The 26873-nt window shown below is 41.2% G+C and overlaps 1 protein-coding gene across 8 annotated transcripts in view; it reads left to right on the forward strand.

Moving 5' to 3' along the window:
* The window catches only part of LOC131949721 (kinesin-like protein KIF13B), a 279264-nt gene that overhangs the window by 92958 nt on the left and 159433 nt on the right, over positions 1-26873 (forward strand). For all 8 annotated transcript variants that reach the window (XM_059311582.1, XM_059311583.1, XM_059311585.1 and 5 more), the window contains exons 3-6: positions 11849-11879; positions 12658-12715; positions 25900-25992; positions 26517-26697. In XM_059311582.1, coding sequence (XP_059167565.1) covers positions 11849-11879; positions 12658-12715; positions 25900-25992; positions 26517-26697 — 363 coding nt within the window. The remainder of the gene's footprint in view (positions 1-11848; positions 11880-12657; positions 12716-25899; positions 25993-26516; positions 26698-26873) is intronic.

Genomic DNA, 26873 nt, shown 5'->3' on the forward strand with positions numbered 1-26873 from the left:
GCTACAGTCATACATGCGAGTATTGGGCCAATGTACACTATAAGGGACAACTCAGCTGTAGATTTCAATTACTGAATTAGCCAACATGACGTTGCTACAGTCATACATGCGAGTATTGGGCCAATGTACACTATAAGGGACAACTCAGCTGTAGATTTCAATTACTGAATTAGCCAACATGACGTTGCTACAGTCATACATGCGCGTGTTAGGCAATGACCAAGTTCACCATTTATTCTGTAGATTTCAGTTAGCCAACAAGACGTTGTTACACTCATCCTGGCTTTGCGCTGATGAGTGCTGATGCATAACCAGTTGACACGTATACTTTATTGTGTTGGAGGGGATCCCTTCCAACACTGAAATTAAGAACGAAGAAGAAGAAGGTGCTGATGTTGACTTAGTACATAGCACTGTGTCCAACTTCTAGTTATACTTCAAATTATTCAATAACAATCATTTAGTACACGTTTTTAGTTTTATCGAAGTTCAATCCTCCTTTCGTTGGGTTTGTGTATGCATTTTAATGTAAACTATTTAATTTTATTGTTGTTGATCAGTTGACTTTTGTCAAGCTGACTTAACCCGTTGACTGTTATCTAGTTGACTTAACCCGTTGATTTTCTTCATTCGGTTGACTGTTGTCTAGCTGACTTGACCTAACCTGTTGAGTTTTATCGTCCAATCAAACTGACTTGATCTGTTGAGTCTCTTCATTCATATGTCTGTTACCATCCAGCCTGACTGTTGTCAGTCACTTGACTTAAAGTCCCCCCCCCCCCCCACCATGTGACTGGTTAGAGCCTCTTTGACTGTACTATTTCCATCTGTAGCGAAGATGTGGCACCACCCGAAGGCCGGGCTATCCTGCTGATTGACAAAGCCTTCTCGAGAGCCCGTTGACATTTCCTACTTTGCTGTGGCGTCGGTCTCGGAAAAAAAAAAAAAAAACTCACCAAATCTGGTTGGTGTGGTTGGGAGGTGGGGGGGGGGTGTACTATTCATTCGTAGCCGGTGGGTCTGCGAATAAAATGGTGTGGCAGATTGCGATTTTGACCAGGAGGTGATGAATATTTTAAGGGAGAAAACTCTAGAAAAAAAAGGGCCTTGACTCGTGCATAAAAATATAAGGGAGAATACCGAGATTTGTGAGTCCAGCAGTAATATTTGAGATAATGGGGCTTGCATATATTATGAATTGCATCACGTGTTTTATAATTGTGTTGATGGTTTGGGTTTTATGAGAGAAATACAAGAAGGGGCGGGGTGGGATATACGATAACTGAGAGGTTGAGTGCAGGCAGGGCAGAAATAATAAATTTAATGTCTTTCTAGTGTCGTCTCTTGTGGATGGAACAATAGCTGGCAAGTTTTGTAACATCAGCTACACTATTAAGTTTGGCCCCGTGGAAGTGGTAGTGCTCAGGTGTGGTTACACAGGTGTGCGCCTTCCAGCTTCTCTTACCCCCTACCCACACCCCCACCCCAAGTGAAGCATGCGTTGATCCTTTCTGAAATTACACCAACCTGGTTATAACTGGGTATTGTTCGATATTTGTACTGAGCTAAAGGTCAAATTCATGCATTTGTTTTAGCAATGTATCGCTAATGACTAAAAAATATAGCTATTTTTAACAACTCACTTAAATAGCATTTGATTTTTGTGTGTGTGTGTTTAACGGCTAACATTTTAGGATATTTTAAAACCAATGTATACGTTTGCTCTACAAAATAACGATTGAATATAGAGTCGGCGTTTTAGATATTACTTATCCGTAAGATGTTTGCGCAATTTATTAGTTTAATACCCCCTGTCCCGTGCAGCCAAAGCCTTGCATTTGATGACAAACCTGGTTTAATTTGCCGCAGGCTTTGTTATTTCGCGCAGGAAAAATATTGACATCATTACCACAATAAACACATTTCAATATTGACGCTGTTTTGTTGGCAAGGAAAACAAAGATCACATTTTTAGCTACATGTTCGAGGCTAATCACGTTAGAGTGTTTTAAACATTTTTAAAAAAAACTCAGGTCGTTGAGAACATCTGAAAGAAATATTTCTGTTTGTTTAATTTCGTGAAGTTTTATTCACTTATATGTGATTTTTATTTTTAAAGATCTGGACCATTAGCACGAAAGTGTTCCGCGTGTTCATATCAATATCTTTCTCTTATATTAACACTAGATCTAAAACCGTATTAGCTGTGAATGCTTTACGGTTTGTTTAAATCCGTGTCCATATTATTTTATTTTTGTTGTCTCAAGAAACCCAGCGACAATATTGTTGGTTTTCGTTGTCTCGAGAAAATCCGTCGTCCATATTGTTGATTTTTGTTGTCTCGAGAAAACTGACGTCCATATTGTTGATTTTCGGTTGTCTCGAGAAAACTGACGTCCATATTGTTGATTTTTGTTGTCTCGAGAAAACTGACGTCCATATTGTTGATTTTTGTTGTCTCGAGAAAACTGACGTCCATATTGTTGATTTTCGGTTGTCTCGAGAAACCCAGCGTCCATATTGTTGATTTTTGTTGTCTCGAGAAAACCGGCGTCCATTTTGTTGATTTTGTTGTCTCGAGAAAACCGTCGTCCATATTGTTGATTTTTGTTGTCTCGAGAAAACTGACGTCCATATTGTTGATTTTCGGTTGTCTCGAGAAAACTGACGTCCATATTGTTGATTTTTGTTGTCTCGAGAAAACTGACGTCCATATTGTTGATTTTCGGTTGTCTCGAGAAACCCAGCGTCCATTTTGTTGATTTTGTTGTCTCGAGAAAACCGTCGTCTATATTGTTGATTTTTGTTGTCTCGAGAAAACCGTCGTCCATATTGTTGATTTTTGTTGTCGAGAAACCCGTCGTCCATATTGTTGATTTTTGTTGTCTCGAGAAAACCGTCGTCCATATTGTTGATTTTTGTTCACTAGAGAGCCGTGTTTTCTCACCCCCACACTCGCCAACAGACCGACGCACACACGCCATTAGAGTCCCTGCCTCGGGCCTCCGGACGGAATTAGCCTTATGATGCGCAAATTTATATTGATCTCAAATACGTCGTCAAAGACGCAGTAGGGGGGTGGGGAGATTTCTACAGGGAGGGGTAGAGGCTGCTGCAACCTTTTACGTAATCAAATAATCCTCACGTTCAATAGTTTTTAACTTATCGATATTTGAACCGACGGGGGCTGGTGGTTTGGTGTAGGGCCGGATGATTGGGTTTAGGTAAACAGTCGAATATGTCTGTAGTGTTTAACTGTCCTGTGGTATTTTCAGATTCCTTAATGAAGTCACTGATAGACATACAGTCGGCTGAGTCTTCTGTTTGATACGTGTGGGCGTTGGACATTTCGCTGTATTCACGTCCCATCTACTCTACCCTCTTGTCCCATATCTACTCACCTCTTCTGGTAAAACAGTATCTACTCACTTATGTGCTGGTCACATCTCAATCGTTATTTTACTCAACTGTACTTGTCACATCTCAATCGTTATTTTACTCAACTGTACTGGTCACATCTCAATCGTAATTTTACTCAACTGTACTGGTCACATCTCAATCGTAATTTTACTCAACTGTACTGGTCTCATCTCAATCGTTATTTCACTCAACTGTACTGGTCACATCTCAATCGTTATTTTACTCAACTGTACTTGTCACATCTCAATCGTTATTTTACTCAACTGTACTGGTCACATTTTAACAAAGTTCTGACCTCTCGTCTCTGCTGTTCTGCTCACACAGTTATCTAATCCATGTATTGTGCCCCTACCCCTCTCGTAAGCCGAGCTAGCGATGCATGCTGTAATCCACTTACCACCGGTGGGCAGAAGATTAGACAATCACGCTAAACATGCATCACCCTCACGTTTTTCATTTAATCCTCTAAACGTCTCTTTGCATGTTTCAACCGTTCACTGATGTTGGCCTGCTCTTGTGCATCCTGACACACTGACACTGCTGCTGTTACACACTGACACTGCTCCTGTTGACTACATCCTGCTCTTTGAATGAACTGATCTTGAGCACCTTTAAGACTTGTTTTCAAATAGTTATAGCTTGACAAATATCTTGACAAACCCAGAAAGTTAGGTAGTATTTTGTAAGTACAGTATACCTGGTAAACAAAGAGAGAAAAATGTATTACTACCAAGTACCCAAGGTCTCAGGTTTACACGTATGGTTACGCTGTGTGCTTTGACCTCATGAGGGGTCATTGACAGGAGTACCATGTCTTTTACAAGAAACAGGCTGCCCACTTTATTTTGGCGACTAAACAAGAATTCTATAAAGATCCTCTCTTACGGCGTATGCAAGAAAACACCAAAATAAACGAAATGAAATTGATGATAAAACAAAGTTATGAAAACATGACTGCAGTAGTTAAACTGGTGGTAAACTTGTATAAAATCTGCACAATGCAGGCAGCGTTAGTTACAAACACAACTTGTTTTTTTGAAAATCAAGTTTAAGTTTGCTTCAAAGCCCGAGCATTGTTTTTAAATTTCAATCAAGTTCTTTGTGTCGCGGAGGCCGTTATTGATTTCACGCTGAACTGTATCGATTTCACGTGGAACTCTATCGATAAAAATCGATTTCCTGATTTATATTGTAGTGATTGAATTAATGGCGTTGATACACAGTCGATACAGTGTATCCATGTTCAATCTCGTGTCGCTAAATCTCTTTTACGTTGTTAAACTTCTTTACCGACCAAACTCGTTGGCTTGTTCAATTTACTAATATATTTGACATTCTGATTAAACGAAGGGTCCCCAAATCCTTCACCAGCGAGGTTTTTTTATTTTCTATACCGAACTTGTTGGCTTGTTCAATTTACGGCGGGCCATTAGTATATTGGACTTTAAGGCTAAACTCCGGGCCTTGGTCGCGCAGTGAATCCAAAAAGATGAATTCCAATATGAATCTTACCAGTGACCGTGTTTTATTTATTATGATTGCGCCCCTTTTCACGCCGGCGACCCAGCGTGTAAATAGTGGGTGTTGGCCGTTTGAGTTAGCCCTTCCTTGATGCAATTTGGCTTGCTGTGATTTGAGGGGTAGATTGGTCCGAGGGAGAGCCGGGTCGAGGTGGTGGAGATTACATCTAAATTCTCATTCAGTGTCGGTAAAGTGTTGATGGTTTACTTCTTCTCTCAAGATGAGCCTCCCCCCCCCCCCCAACACACACTTCTTTCATAACCAACCCTTCTCCTGTGTAATTCGATAAAAACTTGATTTGTTGTCTTCGCCCGACCGAAAATTTTGTTTTTTAATCAAAATTTCAGCGGGTTGATATCAATTTTATTTATTTGATGTGTTTGCGTTATCAGTAATACACGATTTTGATATATAACCGTTATGGTTTGTGGGTTGGTGCTAACAATAGCTTGCAGCCTACTCACGTATAAAACATATAGACCGTACAAGGAAGTAACAACTGCACTAGTGCATGCTTGCATGTACAGACGTAGCATTATCATCCATCACACTCCCCCCCCCCTTTCTCCCCCCCCCCCAACGTCTTGCGTGAGATGGTGTTATTGCAACATTCGGCGTTTATCCCCTATCTACAGGCTGGATCTGCATCAGATGTCTGGCATTTTATTTTCCGGATGCCGGCCGGTCATGTTGGATAGTTATCCTAACTGTGAAGAGATGGGCGGACCTGTCCATGTCTCTCAAGCCGCCATCTGAGACCTGTTTTGGTGTTACCCCGACGGGTGGTCTAGCCTTACTCTAACCAGGTCTGCTCCCAGCACGACTGATCGACTACCTTTTCTCAACCCAGTTCCAGCGCATTGTTTCAAAATAGAAAACTTTTTTTTTTCAAAGGAACACTTAGCTGGTTCAGCGGCCGAAAATTTTTTTTGGGACATGCCTGATTCAACACACGAAGAATACGTTTCTGTAGATAGCTGGAACAAAAATTAAGCATAATTTTTACGTGTTCACAATTATTTTCACTATGGGTTAATACTTATGCAAAAGGAGCATGCAAAGAGTTAATAATAGTATCGGTTGTTGGATTGAGTTTGTACAATGGCCACACACACACACCCCAGAGTTAGATGACGTCATACTTGCCGTTACCATCGAAACGCATAAAGCTTCAATTAAAAGGGCCACATTCAAGTTTATATTATATTATATGTCTTAGCTTAAGAGACGCATCATGGTATGTATAGAACCACCACTTAAGATAGTGTGATTTAGAACTGACTGACGGGCACAGCACTTGATGCTAAAGTCAAGATAGATGTAGAGAACTGGTACACTGTCAACATCAGCCCTACAGAGATGTAGAGAACTCGTACACTGGCAACATCAGCCCTACAGATCTGCTAGCACTTGATGCTAAAGTCAAGATAGATGTAGAGAACTCGTACACTGTCAACATCAGCCATCTGCTAGCACTTGATGCTAAAGTCAAGATAGATGTAGAGAACTCGTACACTGCTAGCACTTGATGCTAAAGTCAAGATAGATGTAAAGAACTCGTACACTGGCAACATCAGCCCTACAGATCTACTAGCACTTGATGCTAAAGTCAAGATAGATGTAGAGAACTCGTACACTGCTAGCACTTGATGCTAAAGTCAAGATAGATGTAGAGAACTCGTACACTGGCAACATCAGCCCTACAGATCTGCTAGCACTTGATGCTAAAGTCAAGATAGATGTAGAGAACTCGTACACTGCTAGCACTTGATGCTAAAGTCCAGATAGATGTAGAGAACTCGTACACTGGCAACATCAGCCCTACAGATCTGCTAGATCACAGGCGGCCATTGCCGGAAATCCCTTCATTAAAATTCGAATCGATCTAATCTGTGCTTTATGTAACAAAGACTCTGACGCCATTTTGAATTGCCTAGCAACACTGTACACAAAAAAATCGTAATCCTCTCGTGCAACATACAGTTTAAATTTTAAAAAGAAAAAAAAATCCTGAAACATCAAATAATTGCTCTATGAATAACCTGATGCAATGGGTTGTTTGTTGTTTACCGTATGAAGTTTTTAATGTTTTAAATTTTCGACTACCACAACAAAACCTAAAACCGTAATGATTATTTTTTTCAATAGCTGTTGGGCCAGCGAATTGTAGAGGTCTAGAAACGAATATTAAAATTTGGAATTATCAACTATAATTATTTTGTTTGGGTGGTAGCATTCAATTGTATGTGGTCTATTTTAGTTCACACATTAAAGACAACGTTTAAAAAGTATAACCATGTTAGATCATAACGTGCCGTTTTTAAAACCCCAAAATAATACGTGATATTCTCTATTTTATAAAACCCACATGACAATTAGCTTCTAGAACCTACACCATTTGTATAAAATAAACTAACATTAGTTTCTAAGTTAAAAACACCTTATATCAGTTTAGAACCTATTTAGTTTTCTAAATACTTCGCGTTATCTATAGCCGTCTTTAGTTAACTTTTGATTAATTATCAAGAGCATGTAAATTATATTACTTAATTAGCCCAGACAGGACAGAGTAGAGCAGAACAAACATGTATTAATGTGAAGACATCTTTGTTAATTTGCTAGCCTGTAGTCCTCTCTTGTGTAAAGCCATCTTTGTTAATTTCCCTGGCTGTAGTCATCTTGTTCTCGTTGTTGCATGTGACCAATGAGCGTGTTTAACCACACTTTATTAATTCTGGTAATTACCTCATTGGGGGCTCGAGAAAATTAATTTCATCTCAAGGTTGGGGGCGTGTCAATATTTGTGTAATCGGCTTACCCGTGCATGTTTACTGGCCGCGCACGTTCGCTCACCCATAGACTTTAGGACATGCAGAGACAGGAAAAACACCTTTACATGTAAACATGTGTTAGATGCTGGTCAGAAAACAATAGGTCAAGTCTTATTGTTTGGAACTTACGATGTTGTTTTCTGACAAACACAGTTGTATGTAGATCATGACGTCTCATTTTGACACTTTTTAAAGCTGCTTTCATTTTATTTTTTGTAATGACGTTTTGGACCTGACATGTTCTACTGTAGCTACCAAATGTTATTATATAATGACGTATTGACGTACAAGGACTTAAGCAACTCACATAGTGTTATCACATAACATTGATATGACATACGGATCTATGTAATGACGTATTTACAGGACACGGTCTTTAGCAGCTCACATAGGCTTATGGCACTTGGATGTGACAATTTCTTCAGCAGGTAAACTCATGACATTAATACAACACGGTGACTAGTAGCTTACATAAAGGCTATGTATTCCTGATTGTGTTGTCCCACCAGTCACCCCCACCCTACACACACACACCCACACCCCTGCCAGCTCCTCAAGACTCCTACAGTCTGGACCCGGCACGACCTAGTTGCTCGAGGGAAATCTTGGAGGGACGTGACGGATTTGTCTTATGGCACGTTGAATAAATCATCACATGCAGTCAATTGATGTCCCATGTCATTCCTAACATTTTCTTAAGCATGACGCGACTTCACTATGTTTACTTGACACTTGTGTGATATGAGGCGTTGTTAAAGTTCACATTTGTTTAGTTTATATAATTTGGGTGGTATTTTAGAAGTTGTATAACTTTTTGTTTTGTTATCAATCCTTTTCAAGTTCGATTATTACAATGCATTTGATTTATTTGTCGATTTTGCGTTTGATTTTAAGTGCCGTTGTTACAAGGCCAATACATAACTTAACTGGTTGACTTTAGAGTAGAGTTTCTGGTGTTGGGTTTGAAGTTCCTTACATTTTATTGTTTACCTCGGTACACTTTTTGACTGACCTGTGCGTTTATACGACCAGGTCAGTTCGTTGCTTACAGTGCTTAACGGCAAGCTTTTATTGGGCAGTTAAATCTGTGCAGTATTTCTTCTATTAAAGACACTCAGACAAAAACCCTCACAAAATACCCAGTGTTTCCGTGTTCAATAAAACCAAATACAGAGCAGAAAGCTCGTGTAATGCAACTTACTGCATGTATTCCAACTTGTGATTGCCATTGCACGTAAACCCCAGACAACCTCCTTTGTTTAGCTTTCTGTTCTACACGCGTCTCGTGGTCTGCGGATTTTATGGCGCCATTGCGTGATGCGCATCATTCGTGTCTTTGTTCGCGAGAGTTGAATTGTCTTTCATCAAAGGCTGCGTCCCTCCAGCTTCTTGCTGCCGTACTCGTGTGAACAGTCTTTTTCTAAGAGTACATGAAGCGGGGGGGGGGGGGGGGGGGGGTGAGGCTTAGTCCAGATGTAGCTGTTAGTCCAGCTATAGATTAGTCCAGTTGAGATGATAGACTAGCTGCAAATGGAAATTTAGCTGTAGATGATAGTTTTGTTGTAGATGATAGTCTAGCTGTAGATTATAGTCTAGCTGTAGATGAGTCTAGCTGTAGATTATAGTCTAGCTGTAGATGATAGTCTAGCTGTAGATGATAGTCTAGCTGTAGATGATAGTCTAGCTGTAGATGATAGACTAGCTGTAGATGATAGACTAGCTGTAGATGATAGACTAGCTGTAGATGATAGTCCAGCTGTAGATGATAGTCTAGCTGTAGATGATAGTCCAGCTGTAGATGATAGTCTAGCTGTAGATGCTAGTCTAGTAGTACAAATGCCTACTGCAACAAATACAAATTCTGGTCTAGAAGAGAGCTAGACACAACTGGACGTCTGACGCTCAGTTCTGATTGTACGTCTGTTTTTTTCTTGTTTTTTTTTATATCCATATGTCAGGCTCTGTCTGTGTTGTGAAATGGTTGGAGGTGGGGGAGCGGATTGGAGATCCTTACCCAGAACTATAGACGCCACAATAAAGGGATTAGGGTGGGGGAAGGGGGTGGGAGTAGCTGGAATAAAAATTGCTTTGGCGCATTTAAATTTTCATAGACTAATCCTTTTATTTTATTTTCATAAAGCATTAGCCGCTAGCCGCGCGCACAAATCAATCCATAATTTATTGACGTGCGTTTTGAAAAAAAAAAAAAAGCATCAGGCATTGTTTGAATATTTTTTTCTTCATAGTTTAAAGATTTTTTTCCCCTCCTGTTAACCCTTTCTAAGCCAGCTCACCTCCACCGTAGGCAGCTTTGAATCAACCCAGCGGTGAAACTGTCGAGGCGACTTGCCGTAATGAGCGCCCCATTGAGGCGGCCCCTTCGCCCGGGCCCGGGTTAAATGAAGGGAGATGGGGACGGGACAAAGCAAACCGAATCTGGTTGAATGGGAGTTCATCATCGGCTCGCTACTAATGATCAGCCGGTTCAATGAGTTATTAGGGTCACATTAAGTGAACGGGTTTATTGGAAAAATATATCGGAGATTTGAAATTGAATATGGCGGGGATCAGAGGTTCTCAAACAAATACAAAAATAGCGGGTTAAGGAAAACTGTAATGGTCGCTTATTTTCATAATTAGTTCATTGATTGATTTTTGTTATTAGTATATACACTTGTGTTGGATCAACGTACACTAATTTAGTTTGGTTTTAAGGCTGAAGTATCATAATAGGCGATACTCGAATGTGAGTGTGTTGATATCAGGGCTAATCGATAATTGAACGTATGTGAAAGCCCCTTTTCAGGTGAATGATACTAGTTCAGCGGTAAGGGATTCATACTCCTGGGTTTTTGTGTTGTATAGTAAGGTGCTGTGTACACACATAACGTATTGGTGTGTTTATACTTAAATTTTTAGATGGCAGTAGAGGCTTTTGGGATTGTGTACAGCAAAGATAACTCACACCACCATGTTTATGTTCACTAACTTTATTTCAGTTTTTATTTTTGTTCGGCGTCTTATTACAATAATGTTAACTTGTTCGCTCTCTCTCTTCCCTTCTGCCCCCCCCCCCCCGCCCCCCCCCCCCCCGCCCCCCCCCCCCCCCCCCACACTCATATAGTTTGAAATCGGTGCTAATGAAAGACAATGACAGCGAAAACACGAATGTCTGCGGTGTTTCCTGATTGGTCAACCACTCACCAATCATCAGTGACGCCCTAGTAACGTTAAGAGCTAACCGTTTTGTACGGCTGCCGGCCTACGATACCAATTATTGATGTTTGCCTGCTGCCATTTAGACCGGCGGTTACCAAACTGTAGTAAGTGGTACCATCTAGTCAACGGTTACCAAACTGTATACCTTGGTACATTCTAGACAACGGCTAATAAACCGTAGATCGTAGCACCATCTAGACAACAGCTAATACGCAGTAGATCGTGGTACCATCTAGGCAACGGTTACCAAACCGTAGCAAGTGATACCATCTAGTCAATGGTTACCAAACCGTAGTAAGTGGTTCCATATAATCAATGGTTACCAAACCGTAGTAAGTGGTCCCATATAATCAATGGTTACCAAACCGCAGTAAGTGGTACCATATAATCAATGGTTACCAAACCGTAGTAAGTGGTACCATATAATCAATGGTTACCAAACCGTAGTAAGTGGTACCATATAATCAATGGTTACCAAACCGTAGTAAGTGGTACCATATAATCAATGGTTACCAAACCGTAGTAAGTGGTACCATTTAGACAACGGTTACCAACCGTAGATCGTGGTACCATCTAGTCTGCGATCACCCAACCATCTATCTCGGTACCATTTAGACCAGCGGTTGTCCTTAGACCGTGCTACCCTACCCTTCCTGTATCTCAGTGGCCCAACATGAGTTCTTGGTCGTAACAAAGAGCACTTGCACTGAGTGCTGTAGTAAAATATTTTAACAAAGAGAAACGGCCCAGGTCACGTTATAATGAGCTGTGCCATGAGAGCAGGCCGATAATACAATGCTAACATTTGTTTCATTTATTATTAATTCACGTTTTTTACCTGTTTTTTTTTTCTCCAGACATGATGGTGCCTCAAGGAAATCAGCCAAGGTAATTGGAGTGTGTTTGTTTGTTGAGGGGATGACGTGTAGGGATGATAGGCTTAGGCTAAAGGCTTTAGGTTAAGTGGGGTTAATGGTGGTGGCTGAAGGCAGTAGGCTAAGTGGGGTTAATGGTGGTGGCTGTGGGCATTAGGCTAAGTGGGGTTAAAGTTGGTAGCTGTGGGCTTTAGGCTAAGTAGGGTTAATATTGGTGGCTTAAGGCATTAGGCTAAGTGGGGTTAATGGTGGTTACTGTGGACATTAGGCTAAGTGGGGTTAATGTTGATAACTGTGGACATTAGGCTAAGTGGGGTTAATGTTGGTGGCTGAAGGCATTAGGCTAAGTGGGGGGGGGGGTTAATGGTGGTGGCTGAAGGCATTAGGCTAACTGGGGGGTTAATTCTGTGGGCATTAAGCTAAGTGGGGTTAATGTTTTTAGTTGTGCGCATGTTGCTAGTTGCGGGCAATATGCTTAGTGGGGTTAATGTTCATAGCTGAAGGCATTAGGCTAAGTGGAGTTGATGTTGATAGTCGCTGGCTTGGGTTAATGTTGTTGGTGGCGCTGGTGTCAGTTGTAATTGTTTTAAGTACGCATTCATATAAGTTCTCATTGGCTCCCATTTTTAAAGACACCCTCAGTCTAGTTACCCGAGTTTTCAATTCATTAAAATAATGTTTTAAAAGAGCATCTTATTTTATTGAAAATGAATGAGTTGTCATCTGTCAATGAATGTATTGAATACTACCATTTTAAATGTAAACAATGGTTTCTTTATTTTTACTTTCAGACCTTCGCGTTCGACTACTGCTTCTGGTCTATGCACGAAGATGACCCCAAATTTGCATGTAAGTTTTTGATACATTTTCTCTAAAATAGAGTCATCAATACACAGACTTTTTCCCCACAAACCACCAGCTCTATCTATCACAACACAACAACCCTACCAAGAAATACATCTTTCAGAAACAACAATAAAAATATCATTATGATCTCTGATCCCCGAAGTTTCCTCACTAAACCCCCAACACAGAAGCCATCTCCCCCACCTACAACCCCCCCCCACCCACACCAGCAACCACCTCTTATCCCAAATAACCCCACCCATAAGCCACCTCTGATAGCCCCCACCCCAGCAGTCACCAATAACCTCCAACCCAGCAGCCACCTCTGACCCTGACCAATAGCCCCCTCCCCTATAGCCACCTCTGACCTCCCACCCAGCCAACCTTAACCCCCCTCCCCTCCCCCTCCCACTTTTGACCTCCCAACCACAGATCCACCCTAACGCCCCTAACCTACCGACCACATCTCCGCTATTAATGGATTGGTGTCTCCGTGTTATTTCTCATCCAGAGGCTATGCCCTGGCTTCCCACTGTGCATATCTTTTAACGACACCCTCACACGCACACAGCCTTTACAGACCCCCTCTCTATGCCAGTCACAAAAATCATCGCACAAAATGATTTTATCCTGCAGTTTGTTGTCTTTAATACAACGCCAAGATTCAGCTGCGCTGTTGTTGTTTTTTTTTTTACTTTCATTTTTTACGTTGAAAAAAGATTCGGTTTCAATTATTTTAACAGCAGTGTTTATATGCATTTTTTTCCCTTTATGGATAATTTAATAGACTTCATAAATTCTAAGTTTTTTTTACACAAGCTTTTTGTCTTTCTTAAGTATTGAATTATCCTACTATAAAATATTGTTGAAATGTTTTTTTTTGTAAGTACATATTTCCATTTTGTGCACGTCAAAAAGCAAGCCGTCACGACAAGAATATCCGACTGGTCGCTGGCGAATACCGAGACCGCCCCCCCCCCCCCCCTCACCATACACACATACCCCCCCCCCCCTCCACTCACCACAGAGAGCATTGCCCCACAGATCACGGAGCAATATATCTTCCACATCAACATTGATAGAATAAAACTTCCAGCACGTCTAGGCTAACGTTCCACCCAACCGTTCAAATTGATCACAACCGTTAAAATTGATCAAAAGCGTTAAAATTGATAACTTTAAAAAATGAATGGGTTGAATTTTATTTTATAAACATCCTTTAAAAAATCATATCGTTTATATTCATACCCGCGATGCCAATAAAAAAATACCCCACTCCTTTTCAATATTAATTCTAGCAATAATTAGATCGCGTATCCCGATTATCAATTGGCTATTAACGACCCGTTCGCTTCCCCGTTTCTCAGTGGCATTGAATAATTGGAGCATGCCATTATTATAAGGCGCCTCGCATTAAAAATGCAATTATCATTCTGCTCATTTGCCATCAATATGAAGATTGGGTTTTGGGTTTCTTACACCAGTGGGTCTCACATATTTTATGTTAGCATACCCCCTGCATGATTTGTTATAAGTAATTAAAGCAATGTTTTTTAGCGAAGTTTAAAATAATATATATTAAAATAAATCTTAAATTGTTTTGCGGACAATGATAAAGAGTTTTTTTTTAAACGTTAACAAGAAAATATGTTTTCGGATTTGATAATTCCCACCTTCTAATTTATTTTAATTGTAATTTGGTATTTTTAGTACCACGCCACAAACTAGTGTAGCGCCAGTGACTGACCTTTAACCCTTAACCTTTCTTTCCAACACCCAAGCCATTAGATTGTAGGAAAAAAAGTCACAGGAAAAAAAACACAGGAAAAAAAAACACAGAAAAAAAGTCACAGGAAAAAAGTCACAGGAAAAAAAGTCACAGGAAAAAAGTCACAAATATATATTTGCATGATATTTGTTATTACTTTTATGTATTAAATATTTAGAGAGTGCAAATTAACTTAGGGTTAATTGAATGTAATGTAATGTGTGTAGGCTGTATACGCATATGAATTTTTATAATTCATCTAAAAATATTTATTATGAAGTATGTAGATTGTAATTATTTTAAACTTAAGATTAGAAGAATTTAATAGAATTCTCCAAAGTCCACGTTTTTCATCGTGTTTTTTTATTTTAAATACCAATATTAAATTACCGTGAAATGGTAAGTTCATCTGACTTGCTGCCCTCAACTCATCGGCAAAATGTGCCTAAATTTCTTTTATAATTAACTTTTCTACCGCGTATTTAACTAAATAAGTAACAAAGTTGAGATTGTTGTGTTAATTATCTTAGAGTATTTTTACTTACTATTGTTATAAATGATAAGTCTTTTAACGTCTATAAATAATTTATACTATAAAAAAATACAACCCACAACAATAAACATACAAAATTTTACAACTCTTAACAAATTAATAAAAATATTTCTAAAAATATTTTTGTGACTTTTTTTCTGTGACTTTATTTCTGTGACTTTTTTTCCGATAACATTTTTCCTTTGTGACTTTTTTTCTGTGACTTTTTTTCCTAGCAAAAACTGTGACTTTTTTTCTGTTTTTTTTTTTTCTTGTGACTTTTTTTCCGTTTACCAGCCATTAACCTTAGTCTCTGCCGCACCTATCTTGTTGTGAGTTGACCTCGCTGCTTTTGATGTCCGATCACGGCTGGACAACACAGTGTGGGTTAATGAATATCTTGTACACACCTGATGATCTCACACACTCTACCTTGTCCTTGTTGTGTCGACATGTTGTTGTCTAGCGTCATCACACTACGTACGGCATTTACCTGTGCGGGTCATTTCATCAAGGTCCTGGCGAAAAATACTTGATAAATGTCCCAGTGAATATCATTTACTCAAGGTTCAAGTGAATACCATCTCCTCATCGTGTCATCGTGTTTGCCTGTCGTCCCTACTGGGACATAGGCCGCTGGCAAGAGCTTTCCAGACGTCTCTGTCCAGGGCTAGTCTCTCCAGGTGTCTTCTTTCAGGTCATGTCTCCAGGTCTTTCTTACCATCTCCTCAAGGTACAATTAAATACAATTTTATCAAGGTCCAATTGAACACCATTTCCTCAAGGTCCAATTGAATTTCATTTTATCAAAGGTCCAATTGAATACCATTTTATCAAGGTCCAGTTGAATATTATTTTCTCAAGGTCCAATTGATACTATTTCTCTCACTAAGCTACGATTTCTCCTTGCGAGCATCCATTGGACTGTACTCTGCGTAATTCACGCCTCATCGGAGGTTCCCAGATATACTGCAAACCTTTACTATGTAACGACATTAACACTAGCAAAGTCCCCCTATAATCGGTAGCTATACGTATATTATACTTCCCTCTGTATTTATGAAGATGTAAAAGATCTAGGTTAATGTGGTGGGGAAAGGGAGCCGTTTTGTTTATGGACATCTTTCTACGGTACTCAAACAACAAACGACTATTGACTCTATCCGAGACCAAACCTAAAAATAACCAAGGCTGAAGAAAAATCTGGGTTCTCTTTAATGCGAATAAAAGCTTAAACATATCTTAGCACTGGAATTAGTCATTGGCTTGGTAGGGTCCAGTTATTGGCCGGGGAGGACCCAGTTATTGGACGGAGAGGGTCCAGTTATTGGCCGGAGAGGGTCCAGCTATTGGCCTAGTGATGTCTGACCGCTGTCCAGTTGTGGTCAGATCGATCAATTTGTGCTGGCCGACAGGGAGATGGTAGATTTCAGCGGGTCAGCCGTCGTGACCTGGTTCTTCTCTATCTACTGGCCGCTAACCACGTGACCTGGTTCCTCTTTATCTACTGGCTACTGACCACGTGACATAGGGGCTTGTTTATGCGACCCCCTAACACGCAGGGGCTTGTGTTTACATGGGGTGGTAGTCGTCCCATTGATATTGATCAGACATTTGCTTTATTGCCATTGATAAATACATCTATCTCAGTTGTTCTCACTAACCTACATCATTTTTTGTTGAAGTGTAATGTAGGTTGTATCAGTATTGCGAGAACTGTAAAGTTCACTTACGAACTTAACGGTCTAAGAAGCAAGTGAAGTAGAGTTCACCTTCTGTGACCTCGGCATATGTAATGATAGTACGGTAAGCGCTATGCCCAGCCGCCTATATTTTCCCTAACGGGAGTTAGACACTCATCATAGTTGGGTAAGATCAGGCACGCTCTACTTGACAAAAGTGTAAAAAACGTAGGTGATATTATCTACTTTTATGCGATAGTCGTTTACTATGGTGATTTCTTGTATGTGCGTACGTATCAATTTCTCCTTTTTATAATATACACTTTTTATTTTTCCTCTAAACATTTTTGTCGAAATTAAAAGATAAATCTATTTTTTAAAAAGTGTTGATAATATAAAAAAATATAAAAAAATAAAAAAAAAACAACAAAAACAACGCACAATTCAAATAACAGCAAAAAACAATCATAAGAAAAACAATAGCAACCACATTATAAAAATATATTATTTCACTTCTTAAACATGGGATATGTTACATACTGAGGGCTTCTTATTACAAAATAACTTTTTTTTGTTAAGGTTGATAACAGACGTGACATAATACGCAATACGTTTTGTATGTGTGCATTTGTTGTTCAGCTGTTTGTACACAAATCCAATGTGCATCCTTTTTTTTTCACATCTGTGTGTAGACATTTTAAATGTTCATCTGCTGGTACTTACACACCATGTTCATCTGCTGATACTTACACACCATGTTCATCTGCTGGTACTTACACTTCTCCCATGTTGAACTGTTTCACCTCCCAGTTTTTCCGGGTATCTCGTGCCCAGGGCGGGGCGATGCCGGTGGCGAGTGGGACAAGTTGAGGCCTTGATGAGTTTTCCCTTATCGCAGGTCTCACCTGGTCAATACCTGCACCGGGACCCTCCTGTGTGCAGGCGACTGTTGTCAATACCTGCACCAGAGACCCTCCTGTGTACAGGCGACTGTTGTCAATACCTGCACCAGGCACTCTCCTGTGTGCAGGGGACTGTTGTCAATACCTGCACCAGGTACCCTACTGTGTGCAGGGGACTGTTGTCAATACCTGCACCAGAGACCCTCCTGTGTGCAGGCGACTGTTGTCAATACCTGCACCAGGTACCCTACTGTGTGCAGGGGACTGTTGTCAATACCTGCACCAGGTACCCTACTGTGTGCAGGGGACTGTTGTCAATACCTGCACCAGAGACCCTCCTGTGTGCAGGCGACTGTTGTCAATACCTGCACCGGGACCCTCCTGTGTGCAGGCGACTGTTGTCAATACCTGCACCAGGGACCCTCCTGTATGCAGGCGACTGTTGTCAATACCTGCACCAGGGACCCTCCTGTATGCAGGCGACTGTTGTCAATACCTGCACCGGTGACCCTCCTGTGTGCAGGCGACTGTTGTCAATACCTGCACCGGTGACCCTCCTGTGTGCAGGCGACTGTTGTCAATACCTGCACCAGAGACCCTCCTGTGTGCAGGGGACTGTTGTCAATACCTGCACCAGAGACCCTCCTGTGTGCAGGCAACTGTTGTCAATACCTGCACCAGAGACCCTCCTGTGTGCAGGCGACTGTTGTCAATACCTGCACCGGTGACCCTCCTGTGTGCAGGCGACTGTTGTCAATACCTGCACCAGGTACCCTCCTGTGTGCAGGCGACTGTTGTCAATACCTGCACCGGTGACCCTCCTGTGTGCAGGCGACTGTTGTCAATACCTGCACCAGAGGCCCTCCTGTGTGCAGGCGACTGTTGTCAATACCTGCACCGGTGACCCTCCTGTGTGCAGGCGACTGTTGTCAATACCTGCACCAGAGGCCCTCCTGTGTGCAGGCGACTGTTGTCAATACCTGCACCAGAGACCCTCCTGTGTGCAGGCGACTGTTGTCAATACCTGCACCAGGGACCCTCCTGTGTGCAGGCGACTGTTGTCAATACCTGCACCAGAGGCCCTCCTGTGTGCAGGCGACTGTTGTCAATACCTGCACCAGAGACCCTCCTGTGTGCAGGCGACTGTTGTCAATACCTGCACCAGGGACCCTCCTGTGTGCAGGCGACTGTTGTCAATACCTGCACCAGAGACCCTCCTGTGTGCAGGCGACTGTTGTCAATACCTGCACCAGGGACCCTCCTGTATGCAGGCGACTGTTGTCAATACCTGCACCAGAGACCCTCCTGTGTGCAGGCGACTGTTGTCAATACCTGCACCGGTGACCCTCCTGTGTGCAGGCGACTGTTGTCAATACCTGCACCGGTGACCCTCCTGTGTGCAGGCGACTGTTGTCAATACCTGCACCAGAGGCCCTCCTGTGTGCAGGCGACTGTTGTCAATACCTGCACCGGTGACCCTCCTGTGTGCAGGCGACTGTTGTCAATACCTGCACCAGAGGCCCTCCTGTGTGCAGGCGACTGTTGTCAATACCTGCACCAGGTACCCTACTGTGTGCAGGCAACTGTTTAATGTAGCTGGACGATTAGGACTAATTTACTTGATTGATCTCCGGTACTCTGACCTTCACCTTGTTGAACCACTGTCCGTAAGGGAGATCACACTACTTGACCCAAGACGGACTGAAGTGGATGCTGCAAGTAATGGTGGTGTGGGGTACACCAAGTACACGAGACAGTCTTTAATAATTGGACATTCTGATTAAAGTGACTGCACTAAGTACAGGAGACCGTCTTCAATACTTGGACATTCTGATTTAAATGTCTGCACTAAGTACACGAGACAGTCTCTAATACTTGGACATTCTGATTTAACTGTCTGCACTAAGTACACGAGACAGTCTCTAATACTTGGACATTCTGATTTAAGTGTCTGCACTAAGTACACGAGACAGTCTCTAATACTTGGACATTCTGATTTAAGTGTCTGCACTAAGTACACGAGACAGTCTCTAATACTTGGACATTCTGATTTAACTGTCTGCACTAAGTACAGAATAAAATCTTTAGTTATTTGACATTGTTTTGACTTTCGAATTTTAAGTTCTCTCATCTCCACATCTGTTAACGTACTTTATCTCATGCTGAGACTTTACAAAGGTTGGTTCCACATTTCAAATTCTAGTGATGTGCTTTAACTTTGAATTCATTTCCACATTTTTATGTATCGATGCACTTTGACCCTTTGTCTTTAACTTCCTAACCCATCCTTTCATCTTTAAATAAATAGATTCTCTCTTGTTTACAAACATTCCCCTGCTATGAGTTTATCCTGTATAGAGTTCAAGGTAAAGAAGGAATTATTTTTTTCGTTTAACTCAATAGCAAGGGTAGCGCAGGTAAAACTCTGTATACACCAGCCGTCACTTTACTAGCGGGATTTGGCATCTGTGGCTCATTTCCAATTCGCTCACCATCTTTTAAGCTGAGGTTCTGGGCTGCACGTGACCTAATCGTTTAGTGCTCATCGATGGTTGCTTAAAAATGGCTAATTTTAGATTGGTATAGTCACCTTTACGGTGGGTGTCAGTATGGAGGTGAGGAAGGGAGTAGACGATATAACAATATGTAAGGATAGTGTTTCAGTCATTTCGACACGAGACTTGGGTGGGGGGGGGGGGGGGTAGGGGGGGAGTATGTCTGTCTACAGTCAGTGTCAGGGCGGAAACGTTAGGGGATTTCAATGACAGGAGGTTCATGGGAGGTGTGGGGAGAGGGGCGATTCTGAGTGGCATTTACAAAATTATGAAGCGACTGGTTCCTGTATTGCCGACGTCAGCTGTTCAACCCCATTGTATTGGATCTCGTTGGAGAGATGTTTCTTATCCAAGACATGAGAGGTGTAATGTCAGCAGCTAGACTACATACTTGTTTCAGTCAGAAAGGAGTGTAGTCATCGTGTTGTAGAGGAGGTGGGACTGTAGACAGATCATTATTTGGGTGTGTGAGTGTTGAAGATGTGTGTGTGTAGGGGGGGGGGTGGCAAGATGGCGTATACCTGCCCCAGTGTACGTGTGAATGTTGTGCCAGAGATACACCCGCTTCTCGTGACGTTTAACAAGGTCGTTATCAGGTCTGTCTGATCGTTTATTGGCAACCCGAGTTGCTGAGTACTACACGGCTAGACTCCTCACCCCTGTGTTTCTTGTTGATTTTGTAAATACAATTTGTGACTCTTATTGCTTTAAGTCGAGTTCAGTAGGAGAAGCTTGCACTGCACTTGATTATACAAGGTTCTGTGCCCCTATTTTAAAAAGAAGTTTTGTGGAAAAATTTGTAATTGTGTTGTCACGTTCACACATCACCTTAAACAGCGGTATGATGGCCAACCTACATACTGTGATCAGTTCCACTCTCGATATATCTATTACAACTTACACTTTTGGTGTTTATCTGAGTCGAGTGTACCACGTCACCGCATCGAGTGCATCACGTCATCATCTCGTGTCTATCACGTCATCATCTTGCGTCTATCACGTCATCATCTTGCGTGTATCACGTCATCATCTCGCGTGTATCACGTCATCATCTTGCGTGTATCACGTCATCATCTCGCGTGTATCACGTTATCATCTTGCGTGTATCACGTCATCATATTGCGTGTATCACGTTATTACCTCGCATGTATCACGTCATCATCTTGCGTGTATCACGTCATCATCTGGCATGCATCACGTCATTACCTCGCGTGCATCACGTCATCATCTCGCGTGTATCACGTCATCATCTTGCGTGTATCACGTCATCATCTCGCGTGTATCACGTCATCATCTTGCGTGTATCACGTCATCATATTGCGTGTATCACGTTATTACCTCGCGTGTATCACGTCATTACCTCGCGTGCATCACGTCATCATCTCGCGTGTATAACGTCATAATGTCACGTGCATCACGTCATCATCTGGCATGTATCACGTCATTACCTCGCGTGCATCACGTCATCATCTCGCGTGTATCCCGGCTCCCATTTTCTCTCCCATTTCATCCGTCCAAGATGAAGAGCCACTGATAGCCGAGTATCCACGCTTGGCTGGCTCCTAATAGCGACACACACAAAAGGGTTTGTTGATTGCATTCAGATTCTAGAGTCGCTGGCCCGTGAAATGTGCCGGAGTTTCTCTTCATGTTTGTCTTTGAAATGATGAATGCTTTATTGATGGATGTCTCGCGTTTTTTAATGGCGCTCGCCTTGATAAGTTTCGCTATTCAATTTTCTTTCAATTTATCAAAATTCTACACAATGTATTTACTTAACATAAAAATCAGCTGAAGATTTGCAATGAGTTGTATGAATACAATTGGCATTTGTTTTTATTCTTGTTAAATCTAAATCTAAATCCTGCCTTTAATGCATCAGTTAATTTGCGTTTGAATTCCTCTCCTGTTGATTCTCTATTACCTTCTGTAAACTTCTTCAGTTGTAAGAGAAGAAGTTGGAGCATCGTATCTGGCTACTTAAACATGTCGGCTAACACGAATGATGAGATTATTGAAGTCTGAAGGAGTTAAGGCTGTATTAGTAAGTTAAATGAAGCTGTAATCTAGCCAAGTAGAATGAGTTGGAACTTTTAGCACGGTTTAATGAAGTTCTAAACTGGCCAGGCTTAATGAGTTGAGACTGTTTTAGTAAGTTTAATGAACTTCTAATCTGGAAGCGCGGATATTAAAAAAAAAATACTTATTAACCTTCTAGTTTGGACGTTGGATCGATGCACATTCAGTATTGAAAAGGATCAGTTGATGCAATGGTATACATACCGCTGATTACTTGATTGACGTGTTCAATAAGACTTGATTGGTTTATATGTTCATTAGGACAGCGGCAGACGTGTGTGGGTGTGAGGTGTTGTGTGGGAGAACTGTGTGTGTGTGAGGTGACGTGTGAGAGAACTGTGTGGGTGTGAGGTGATGTGTGGGAGAACTGTGAGGGTGTGAGGTGATGTGTGAGAGACCTGTGGGTGTGAGAGAACTGTGGGGGTGTGAGGTGATGTGTGAGAGAACTGTGTGAGGTGTGTGGTGCTGCAAGGTTAAATGATGGTATGGATGTCGTCTACATGAACCGTTCTTTACCACTCACCTGCATTTAGGACACCATTTAACACCCACAATATACCACCTACAATATACTACCTACCCACAATTTACCCACCCACCCATCATTTACAACCGAACAATATAGACTCACCATCCCTCTACTACCCACTCCCCATTTATTACTCGTCGTATAATGTACCACCCCCCAGCATCCAGCCCCCATTTACCACCCAGTTTTCAACCCACCATTTACCACTCATCCACATCCAGCCCCCATTAACAACCCCCCACCAGCATCCGCTCACCTTTTACCACCAACCCCCCCCAGCCCCCACCCACATCATCTTTACATACACCGGTCATTCATCACTGGCTGAACATAAAAAAAATGTGATGAAAACAACATAAGAAATTTCATTTTTCTAATCTTAAGCCAGCTGAAATATAAAAAAATAATTGTAAACTGTTAATTAATTTTTTTTTCTAAATTATAAAAAAAAATGCTTTAAATGATAAAAAAATATCCTTAGCTCGTTTAATTTAGCTTAATAAAGTCTTGAGGAGAATAAAGAATGGCCAATTTATTCCGTTGAGTGATGTAGCTTTAAGAATGATAACCGCTGTTTTAATACTCTTATGGAGGGGTCAGTTAGGTGCCCGAGGTAGGTGTGGGGGAGGTGGGATGGGGGCAGTGTCGTGACTAGCTGTGTGGGGTTGGAGCAGTTCCGCTGCAGATGTGTGTGTGTATGTGTGTGTGTGAAATTAGTTTTGTGAGGTTTGGTATCTAGTGTATTATGTGTATGCTGCTAACAATGATATGTAGCTAGGATGAACCTAAAACTAAGCGTACTAAGACAAACACTTTAACCTTAATCCTAACACAATGATGCCATGGAACCTCTAGTAAGGACCAGGTCTGCAAGATAATCTTAGAACATTAATTCTTCATATTTGCTTTTGTTTAGTGGCTTTTTGTTTTCTAAATCATTACACGACAACATAACAAGCTCCTATAGCGTTAAATGTTCTTCATTCGTCCATAATCTTTTATAACAAATCGTTTCCATTGTGTACTCTATTTCGTAATCTTTTGCTGTTCCGACTAAACGTTTTTTTTACCTAATCCATGATGTCATAAACTCTCCCCATTGCATGGAAACCCTCTATATGGTTGTACGATACCACCCATTTTACCCCATTGCTTGTAACCCTCTATATGTTTGTACGATACCACCCCCATTAGTTGTAAGCCCCTATATGGTTGTACGATACCACCCCTTATGTGGTTGTACGATACCACCCAGTTTACCCCATTACTTATAAACCCCCTATATGATCTACGATACCACCCATTTTACCCCATTGCTTATAAACCCCCTATATGGTTGTACGATACCACCCAGTTTACCCTATTGTTATTTATACCCCAGCCATGTGAAATCAAAGACTTTGTTACATCATTGTGTCTTTAACGAGGTTAAACACACAAAAACGTGTTTACGTTGATGGAGTCTGGGATACATTTGTCTAGCCCCGTCTATTTATATTTATTCCGTTTTTAGCCAGCTAAAGCCTGGATGTGGAGATGATTTCTTTGTTGGCCGTTAGAGATGGGTGTTTTTATGTTGTTGTTTTTCTGTGTGGTTTGTTGAGGGTGTTGTGGTTATCTCTTGGGTAAAGTTGTTGTTGATGTTTGTTTGGGTAAAGTTGTGGTTGCAGTTTGCAGAGTGAAGCTGTTGCCGAGTTGGTAGTATTGTGGTATCGATGTCGGAGGGTGTAGGTGTTATTTTATAGGAGGAGGCAGTAGTATAAAATGTAATGCATTAATTACACGGAGGATAGGTACTTTATAATAGGGAGGAAGGAGGTGCTTTTACCAAAAGGGGTGGGTGTTCTTTATTATAAGAACAATAAAGACGTTTGATTATATACAGGATAAAGGTGCTTAAATATAGAGTGAGGTCATGGCCTAACGGTACCTGACTCACGTTACGGAAAGTTAAGGCGGCTGGGCATACAGCTGACCACACTATGCCGAGGTCCCTGAAACAGAAGAACTCTACTTCATCTACCCCGTGTGTCTTGGGCACGAACGGGAAAATACGATAATGATTATAGAGAGGCAGGGGATGCTTTATTTTAAAGAGAATAGAGGTGCTTTAATAGACGATGGAGGTGCTTTATTGTAGAGGATGCACATGTTTTATCATAGGCGCGATGGTGATGTTTTATCATAAAGTGGATGATAATGTTGCTTGAAACGAAACATTGGGTGAAGCTCTTAAAACTTCATTAACACCGTGGGACTTTTCCCTTGTATTTGCTCTGGCAGGATAGTGTTGGTGGTGGGGGTAATATGGTGTCATTTAATTGCGGCCTTTTAAAGAAAATATTTCTTCCTAATACAGATTCTGGGAGGGCAAGGCGGGCCTTTAATGTATTTGCATAGTCGGGCATTAAGACACTCAGTTTTCTTTCTGGTAGAACCCGATGGACACACGCCGTCATTATGGGGTTAATGATTTTCTGGGATAATTAGGTTACGGCCATTCCCGAGACATGCTCTATTGTGTTTACAAATAATTGGGGTACGCTGGGACGACATGCCGCGGTGTGGAGGGGACGGGGGCGCGTAGAAAATGGAGAAATGAATTGCGTTATCGTCCGCGTCGGTGCCTCGGTGGGTTGGCAAGTGTGTACATGTCGGCCTGCTCATTCAGAGTTAGTTTTGTTTTATGTCTACATACATTCTCTCTCTCTCTCTCTCTACTTATATATATATATATATATATATATATACACATATATATATATATATATATATATATATATATATATATATATATATATATATAAAGATATATACATACAACTTAACCCTACGAACATCAACTACAACCTTACCCACGAGATAAGCACAACACCATCCAAAAAAATACAACAACATAAAAACACCCATCTCTAACAGCTAACAGAGAAATCATCCCTACATGTACACACACTAATATATAAGTACGCACATTCGCCAATTTTAAAAAAAAATTATATAACAGTCCCTAACTAGATGTTTTTACGTTTGTCCCATTTGAACTATTAATGCCATGTTTGATCTCCCAACACAGACTGTATAAAAGTGTCACAAAACCCCATATAAGACGTGCCATTAACCTTTGACCTCTTGTGTTTCAGCTCAGGAACATGTGTTTAACGCCCTGGGTCGCGGCATCTTGGAGAGAGCGTTTGAAGGCTACAATGGCTGTATATTTGCTTACGGTCAGACAGGTAATTCACATAGTTTTCCTAGGTCTTGTTTCAAGTACATCTTTTACAAAGTAAATTGTTATCTATTATGTGAATTTTAAGGTAAACAACGCTAATCCTTACTGTAAAAACAACTGACTTCAAAATTTGGTCTAACAAACACTCTTTACTCTGACAAGACCGCCCTACTTGATTCTAGGTGAACTGGAAGGTAGCATTATTATGACGTACATCTATTTATAACTAGTATATGCCCTTTACATCATTGTGAACCAAATGCCCCTGGCATTGCTGTGTATACCCTGCTGTAAAATCAATTTTTACAATGCCCTGACAAAATTTTCTGTACTACATCCTCGACATCAGTGATGTATAATCTATAATGCCCCCAACATCACTTTTTGTACACTGCCCCTAATATCACTGTTTGTAAACTGCCTTCGACATGACTTTTTGTACAATGCCCTTGACATCACTGTTTATGTACAGTGCCCCCGACATTACCTTTATTACAATGCACCTGACATCACTGTATACCCCCACAGGTTCAGGCAAGTCTTACACCATGATGGGCACCCCCGAGCAGAAGGGCATCATCCCCCGGCTGTGTGACGCCCTGTTTGACACCATCGCCAGCATCACCACCCCCAGCCACTCGTGTAAGATCGAGGTGTCCTACATGGAAATCTACAACGAGAAAGTTCACGACCTGCTCGACCCCAAAGGGTAAAATCCTCCGCACAATTTCGCATTTACTATGGAAAATAAAATACAAAAATTTAAAAGAAAAAATCTGGGGTAAAAAATCCAAATGCAATGTCTGCTAAGGGAGCTAACTCTTTAAATTATTTGAGATTTTTTGTTTGTTTGAGTTATCGTTATTTGTTTTAAAAAGTGAATAT

Source organism: Physella acuta, unplaced genomic scaffold, assembly GCF_028476545.2.
Source record: "Physella acuta isolate Inbredline_101_S28 unplaced genomic scaffold, ASM2847654v3 ptg000710l, whole genome shotgun sequence".
NCBI classification, from domain to species: domain Eukaryota; kingdom Metazoa; phylum Mollusca; class Gastropoda; family Physidae; genus Physella; species Physella acuta.